The 8790-nt window shown below is 43.9% G+C and overlaps 1 protein-coding gene across 1 annotated transcript; it reads right to left on the reverse strand.

Moving 5' to 3' along the window:
* Window positions 1-379: 379 nt before the first annotated feature.
* CUNH6orf62 (chromosome unknown C6orf62 homolog) lies at window positions 380-7759 on the reverse strand. Its single transcript, XM_066184604.1, has 5 exons — window positions 5503-7759; window positions 3724-3900; window positions 3013-3135; window positions 2177-2311; window positions 380-1677 (listed from the first exon to the last, which is right to left on the reverse strand). The coding sequence occupies exons 1-5, from the start codon at window positions 5629-5631 to the stop codon at window positions 1552-1554; spliced, it is 690 nt and encodes a 229-aa protein (XP_066040701.1). The 5' UTR covers window positions 5632-7759; the 3' UTR covers window positions 380-1551.
* Window positions 7760-8790: the final 1031 nt, after the last annotated feature.

Below are 8790 nucleotides of genomic sequence, written 5' to 3' on the forward strand. Positions count from 1 at the left end.
TTAGCATTCTGAAGAGCAGCACTTTCAAGGTATTTCTTTGTAACCTAAGCCAACTGCAAAAGTGAAGTTGGTGCTTTCAGGTGGTATTCTTCTAGGGTGTTTCATAGTAACCTGCAGGAACTTATAACCAAGGAAGTAAAAATACTTCCATACCAAGGAAGTAAAAATACTTCCGTACCAAGGAAGTAAGGTACCAGTAATGCCATTATTTCTGATCAGTACTTTTCGAAACATATGGCCTACATTTGCAAGAACACCTTTGCCACTGATCTTAACATTTTACAGTCTGTACATTTGCAGTGTTTACAGTGGGTGACACTCTTAAGATGCAAGATACTACTAAGATTCAATTAATGGGATTTCCATAAATAAAACCAGGCATCTTTCACCTAATTTATTTAATTTCCAATTTTTTCCAATTCCAAACAAAAGCTAAATACAAGTTTTTAACAGGTAAGCACTAGTTTTATCCAAAGGGAGTAGGCTTATGCAGTTTACTCCAGTAAAGTACTCAACCCTTAAGCAGAGCCGTCTCTGTCATCAAAACTATACAGTAGTCTTCCTTTTATCATTGCACAATCTTAAAATGTTCTGTCAGAACCAACTTTTGACACTCCAAACACTATTTTACATTGGTTTATAATGTCTACTCCAAAAGAAAAAAAAAAAAACAAACCTCAATGGGTTTTCCATCAGAAATGTTTTAGAAACCAGTATTTCCTGCACAGTTCACCTGCAAGCTTACAAGTCTCAACTCTCAAGAAAAAATAATCCTCTACCAACATTGTTTCTGCAGCTATTATTTAACCTTTTTTTGAGCTGCATTAGCAACTTCAGACTCCAGGTCTGCCTCATCTGTATAAATGCATCTAACTCAAAAGAATACCTTCATACAGTAATACAGCAACTTGGGGAAAGAGATCCAAAACAAAAGTGCCAGTAAACTTAAGACATGGCCCAGCAAAATAAGAGAGGCAAAAAATGCCTATACATTAAATGAGATGCTTTTTTTTTTTTAAGAAAGATTTCTTTCCCACACTTACTTCCTATTGTAATAGCCACTTCTTCGTTCATTAGAATGAATGATAGTGCTCTTCGATACAATCATTAACAGCAAAGCTATAAGGCTTTGATACCCGTTACATTCACTTCTCACCCTCAGAATACTGATGGTTAACATTAGAGATGTTAGGGGGCATGACCAGCACAAATGGGAACACCACCACAAATGATCACCTTGTGCTTTCGGATACATTTGTTTCAATGTACAGTCCCTTCATTTCACATTTTAGTAAGATGCCGATGCAGTGCAGAAAGTGTGCAGAGCATCCTCTCTTTCACAAGGTCCATGCAGAAAACATCTAAAAAAAAAAAACCTGCAAAGTTCTGAGATACAAATGATTAAAAAAATCCAGGATGATCAAGTTTCACAATGTATAGTGTTCTGAACATGAGTCCATTTTCTTCTAAATTCTGAAAGAATAAAGTGGTGAGGAAAGTGAAAATCCACTGCTGCATTCTGTGATTTTCCCCATTTTGCTGGCCAGTACCTTACTCTGGCATGTAAGGACAGAGGTGATCCTCTATGGTGCCAACCGTCCAGTGAGTGAGCTGCTCCTGTGGCAGGTACAGGCAGATGCTGCATAACTTGAAGATTGTAGCTTTGTTTTTTGGAGTCTAGAGGCAAAGAAAACCCAAAGAAAAGGTATTAAACCTAGAAATTAACTCAGAAGTAATAGGCAGACCCCCACAGACATTTAAAATTCACTGTTTCATACGTATAAACAGCCTGAGCTTAAAATTAGCCTGCAAACTCTAATGCATAAAATCTTTTCAATATTTTGTTCATTTTTCACTTGAATTATTTCTGTATTGTCACCAAAACCAAACTAATGCTTTAATTTCTCTTAAACACTGTTAACCCTATTTTAGAACTTATTTCATTTTCAATACAAGAACATCAATGCCATGTGAATACATATGTGGCCCATAGTTTTTGCATGTATGAGTCCTATTCATAGCATAAGTTTCGCCTGAAACTGCCAAAATGCAACCATGAATGCATGATCGATTTTTGTATTTGAGTATCTCACAGCAAAATCACTGATGCTGCATAGAGGAAAAAGTTTTTTGTGATTAAAATACACCTGTTAAGATGAGGACAGAAGAAGCTCACCTGCAAGTGCTGTCTGTCAATGAAGAGAAACACTGACTGGTTAGGGTTGTTGACAACAATTCCAGTCTTGTCCTTTCGGCTCAGAACATGCAGAAACTGTTTTTCATAGTCACCATGATGAAATTCAAACTTGGCCTACATCGTGTAAGGGAGAGGAATAAAGTTTTTTTCAAGACAGAGCTCACATGTAACCCATTAATTTCCTTCAATCTGGGACTTTACAACCACTTTTGTTCTTTCCTTTTCTGATCTATTCTGAAAAGCAGAAACTGGGGACCATGGCAGTGTCGTGACACAACTTAAAACATCCCCTAATTTAATTGCCAACACTGACATCAGCCATTGCAATGACACATTAACAACACAAAGGTACAACTTTACCTGTAGCATTTATAAAACCCAATTTACCTTCCTGTGGCAGAAGATACCTGTGCAACAATTTCTAGGTAAAATTATAATGCAAAGGATCCATCCATCTCACTCTTCCATGTAATCAAATACAGCAGTTTGGAATACTGACAGAACCTTAACAACACCATCACATTTAGACAAAGATTCAATTGGACTAAGAGGCACATCTAATCCACTTCTACAAATACAAACACACTGCATCTATACATTTGCAAAGGCCCTTTGGAAAGTTACGTTTTGGAAAGGATAATACAATAGCTCACAAAGACAGGAGGTAGAATTTGGCATTCAGATTACCAACTGCTTTCTAAATAAAACCAGACAGCATATTTCTCTAACAAGCACTCGCATAATGTATCAACTTATTGGTTAAAGAGAACACTCCCTCCAGGAATAAATTACTTACTGAAGTCAAAACCAAATACCTGAACAGGCCTAAAGGGTTCATCAGATCCCTTCCACCGAGAGAACAGGAGACAGACTATCTTCTCAATATCATTACGAGGCCATAGAATGAAGTCCATCTCCTGGGTACAGCCGATCACATCCTGTAAGCAGTAAAGTTCTGTGCTTACATTCCTTCCCTCCAGTGGTCAAAGACACAGATAAGCAACTTATCTACACACGTACATACTTTAGAGGTGATACTGAGACAACATTTGTTTGATTTTCCATTTGTGTTACTCGTACCACAACTGAAGTATTCCTTGCTTTCCACTGAATTTTAGTATCAGTACCCACTTAATATGAACTACAACTTTCAGAAAACAATAGCAAAGACTGTCTTCCAATATTCATAAATCAAAATCACTTAGTCGCACAGCAGGAGTTGTTGCAAGAATTATTAACACATGCCTTCTAAAGGAAGATCTAAAAGATGGCAAGAAGATACAATTCCTGAGGCACATCTCTGAATGAGACAAATGAAAGATAAAGCTTAAGAACTACAGATTTAAAGAGTTTCAGAACTGTTATTACCCTATTGCTACCCTTCAAACTAGACCCCATAAACACAGGCCCACAAAGCCCTCATGCAGCGAATGAGAAAACAAAAAGGCAGGATCAGCCTTAAGATTCACGAGGAAAAGCCAAGCGTTGAAAAAGTCTAATTCAGCAAGCGTAAAGAGGAGCCTTACCCTGCGCATAGACTGGTAGCGGGGTGCATGGAGCTGTACTACATCCTTCTGCAGTAGCTCTAAGGAACTTTCCAAAGAATAGCTGGAATCCCGCACACCTTTCAGGATATTTTCTTCATAGTTATTGGTCATGACTGGTATCACTTCAGACACTTCAAAAAGCGCTGACTTTTTCTTCTAAAAAAAAAAAAAAAAAAAGCACAGATTACATTAAGATGACGATCCCATTTAGGAAACTACAAGTAACCGTTTATTTCAGGGTTTGTGAGTTTCTGTATAAATGTGTAAAGTAAACATCACACAGGCTAGGACTTCGACAGAAACCATGCTAAAACTCATAGGCAGACATTTATAAATTAAACAGAATCAGACTAAAAACTTTTACAGAAGTTGAACAGGTTTTTGTAGTCTCCAAAAATGCAGACTTACATACCAATCTTGCAAACACTAAAATTCTACCTAAACATTAACAGAACTGCCCCTTCTTCAAGTAAAGCACGTGACTTAGGGATGACCAAGAACTTCTGCAAGCTTCTCTCTGCAAATGTCATTTAAATAACACTTTTTTTTCTGCTTTTCAGTTTTTTCTAGTTGGGCTTTTATGAGAAGTGAAATCTTTCAAGGCCACATTTGGTGACAGCAGGTGATTGAGATCCCATCTGAAGTTAGCTATAATCTTCTCAGAGACCTCTTTTCATTTGTTAAATAATTTTTATACTCAGTAGGAATATATAACACGATTTAAAACAAGTTCTACAAAGCAGCCAAAAAGTAGCATCAATGTTCAACTCAGAGTTAGAAGGGTGTCATCTAAAAAAATCTAATTGTTGCCCCTGCTTAAACATTTTTATGTTACTATGTCACAGTAACCAGAAATTATACCCCCAAATATATCCATCTCTGCTTGCATTAGAACTGACAAACAAAAGCAAACTGAACTTAGGAATTTTAAAGAAGCTTTTCAAAGAAGTCTTAATTTTAAACACGTAATTATTACAGCAAATACAAAAACTGTACATCTGAGGGGATTAAACTATTTCAGTGCTCATCTATATGCATTTTGCACATTATGTACTCTGTTGCCATTTGCTTCTCTCTTCGCTTCCTCTTTTGTTCAGCACATTCACTTCCTCTAAGTGCCTGCTTTTCTTAGCATTCTGTGGATAAAAACTCTTCCACATTTGCGGGTCTATAGCTGGCTTTAGAAAGACCCAGCTCCCCACCCAGATGTGCAGCATCCAGCAGCAGAGGAGGCAGCCAGGCAAATGAAGATTTCCTCTTTGCCCTCCCCACTCCCTTTCAAAATGACAGCAGCAGTTCCACATATGCCTGCGCACTTGGGCCATTCCCACATCACATCTTGCGACTCCTCCCTTCAACTGCTCGGTTTTCCCTTCTGCCTTCACCAGATAAACACACAGGGCAATCGCCCCAGCCAGATCCCCCTCACAGCCAGCAGTTGTGCAGGTCTGACCCCAACTGGGCTAACCGAGTCGTAGTGTTAACTCTGAAAAATATCTACCCTATGCAGAAGTTACTAAGTAACCACTTAATGATACACTGGAACCCTCTGCCTTACAGAACCACAAAATACGAAGAACCATAATGACAAACATGAACGAAGTAAATATTATAGCCACCTAGCAATTAAAAAAAAAAAAAAAAAAGAGTCAATGGAATCAGTTAAGGATAAAACATTTGATGCAATCAGGCAGCAAGACTTTGCACAAAACACTTAACACGCAGCGAACACACAGACACGCTTAAAAACCAAGTTACCTTGTCTTTGAACACAAAGGCAATGTACATCTTGAAGTCAAACTGGTCAGCTAAAGATTCTTTTTTCTTTCTAAGCTGAGCACGAAGTCTGTTCAGAGCTTGTTTCTTCCGGGAGTTTGGGTCCCCCATTTTGTAATACAGGTGGTACTAAAGCCTTTGGAAACTGTCGCTAAACTATGGGCACCTTTTCGTAAGACTTAAGTACAACAGAAACAAGTCGTTTGATTCCTGCTAATACAACTGAATAGATCAAACGCTAATGTAACCCAAAACCGCACCTCAGGCAATATTTGAGGACAATGTCGTATTGAAGGGGTCAAGAAAAAAAGAAAGTAGTTGTCCAGCCATGGCTGGACAAGAAGTTTTACAATAAATCAAGGAAAAGAACCCAAAGAATTTCGAAGAGAAAAATTTGAACAGTTTAGCCGCAGGAATAAGTGAATAAGAATGAAAGGGGGGGGGGGGGGGGAGAAAAGAAAAAGAAAAAAAAAAAAGAAAAAAAACCCCAAACAAATCTTATCACAATTTATGTGTACAATAAAAAGCAACTGGCACAAGCCCAATCCATGGGGGGGGTACTTTTGCTCTGCTTACAAAAAAAAAAAACCCGAAGCTGAAATTACAAATTGCGTTTTACCCCAGCCAGATTCATGACTCTACTGATTATTATTCTCAGCCTTCCACTATTGCTATGCTGCCCGTCTTTTTCTTTAGAATTATTACACTTGGTGGAGAGCAGAGAAAAGGGTGCAAAGGAGGAGTGCACAACCAGGGAAGTATGACATTTCTCTGCCGCCAACAACAACAAAATCAACTACAGTCAACACAGCGCTGGTTTGCAGGGGAGCAAAGAGAAAAGACAGCGGAGTCATTTCTAACTTCATCCTGCTCATCATTGCCCTGAGGCTACTGCTGCCGAAGAGAAGACGGATCATGATGGCCATTGACAAGGGGCGGACAGGGGTTCAAAAGACAGTATTCTCACCGAGAGACTTAGACCTGAATCAGTGCCCCAAACCCGGGCTCCCTACCAGTGGGAGAGCCCTACATCCCCCGACACCTCACACACTCCCTGGGTCGCTGATGCCCCGGGTATCCTTCCCTCTCTCTCTGCTGCGAGCACGGTCAGCCGAGGCTGTGCATGGCCGGCGCTCTTGGCTTTCCCTTCGGCTTCTCTCTGCGCGCAGGGCGGCCGCGCCCGGGGCAGCGGGACACCCACAGCAGCACCGCCTGTCTCCCCTCTCACTTCATGGCCACGACTCGGAAAACATGGAGTGCGTTTTGCTCCTGCTTTTCGGTGACAGAATTTGTTGCGAGGTTTTTGGTTTGGTTTATTTTTTAAATTGCAATCTAGGTTGCAATTTTAAACCTCTAAATCACCCTCCCCCGAAAAAAAAGCAAATCCCCAATTATCAGGTTATTTTCTTCCTCTCTCCAGACATTTTTTCCCCTCCCCAGGTGTTTAATTAGTCGGGGTTAAAAAGTTTTTAGGTTAGCAAATTCGTCGGACCAGGTTAAGAAGAGGAGGGGGGGAAAGTACTTCTCCCCCTTCTCTGTCTGGAGAGAAAGGAACAAAAAAAAAAAAAAAAAAAACAAAGGAAACTAAAACAAAACAAAACAAAAAAAGGAACCCCTCCCAAAGCTTCCCCCCCAGTTAAGCAAGAGACTGAGAGGCTCCGACGAGAGCCCGGGACCGTGGCCCGCTCGCTACCCGCAGCCAGCGGGCGCAGGAGGAGCAGTGGAGGAGGAGGAGGCGGCGGCGGTGCTGGCAGCACGGAGAGGAGCCATGTCAAGATAAAGCCACGAAGCCGCGGAGCCCCCCCATCCCTGCCGCAGGGGACACGGTGACCGGGCCGCCCGCTCTGCCGCTGCTCGGCCCCGACCTGGTCCCCATAGTCTAGCTCAGCGCCCCGGGGCCGGGGAGTGGGGAAATGGTGGCGGAGAGAGAAGGAGAAGGAAGAGGCGACGGCGGCGGCGGCGGAAAGAGGAAGAGGAGGAGGACGCTGTCCCTGCGCTAGCGGCTCCTACGGAGGAGGGCGGCGGGCATAGAGAGATCCCGGAGCGACGTCGAAGGAAGACCGGGACAGCCGGGAAGAATGATGAAAAGGCTGAGGAGAGCCTCTTTTCGCCCAGGCGGTCCCGGGACGTCCTCGAGGGCGACGGCAGGAGCGAGGAGGAGGGAGCGGGAGTGCCTGTGCCTCGGCACGGAGCGAGCGCGGAGTGGAGCTACGCAGCCACCACGGACCCCTCAAAATGGCAGCGCCTGAGTCACACAGGCACCGCCCTGCCCGCACCGCCGGCGCGTACCAAGCGCTCGTGCCTCCGGGGGGGCGAGGCACTGTTGTGGTCGAGGCAGTAGAGCTCAACCTCGGTAGCCACCGTGGACACGCCTTGTCAGGAATGGCAGAAAGCAAAGTACAACAGCGGCTTGGAGCGTCTCCGAGCTCTCACCGCGCCAGGAATCCGCACTGCCTTCCTCTTCCTTCCCCTCCACCCCCCGTGGTAACGCCTCGTGTAACCGCCCGCTCGCCCCGCGTGGTGCCCGCGGGACAAGGACCCGGATGGGGCTGCTCAACGCCGTTCTCGGGGGTGGGGAGGGGGGTACGACGGGCAGGGTGTGAGGCAAAGGGGAGGGAGGGAACATCGCTCCCCCCCGCCCGAGGTGGTATGTGCCCGGGGCAGCTTCCCTCCCTCCCTCCCTGATCCTAAATCCCGTCACCTTACGCGAATGCTTAAACTTGTTGCAGCCTTAAGGGTGGTGAGGTTATAGGTAGACCAAGTCTTGTGGTGGCATATTTTGTGTAATTTGGTCCGTCGGGGTTTGTATTCAGCCCGTCTCACGTATGCGAAGTAAAACTGTGAATAAAACCACAATTAAAGTCCAGTATGTATTCAAATATGTATGCCATGGCTTGGGGCTTGTCTGCAGCAGTGATCTCGCCACAGCAGCCAACGTGACAGCCTGTGTTCCTCCGTGGAGGTCGCAGTGCTTCCCGAGGAGGCTGGCTAAGTTTTATAAATAAGTAATTGCTGTTCCAGAGACACAAACCTAATCCTTGGAGAGAGGTAAGCGGTTTTATTTCTGCACGACAAGGACAGGCAAATGCCCTCCTTCCCTTGCCGTTCTCTGGAAGGATGGAGGAATGGCATGGAAGCAATGGAAGCGAAGCGAGGACACAGCCTTCTGTTGGGCGTTCTGCCTGTGGGAAGGCCCAGGGCGAGTAGGAGGAACCGCCATCCCAGCGCCGGGCCCGGCCGTTTGCTGGCGCAGCCGTGTGTGCCGGGGAA

Source organism: Chamaea fasciata, unplaced genomic scaffold (assembly GCF_029207755.1).
Source record: "Chamaea fasciata isolate MVZ Bird 193981 ecotype frontalis unplaced genomic scaffold, bChaFas1.0.hap1 SCAF_1, whole genome shotgun sequence".
Taxonomy (NCBI): Eukaryota; Metazoa; Chordata; class Aves; order Passeriformes; family Sylviidae; genus Chamaea; species Chamaea fasciata.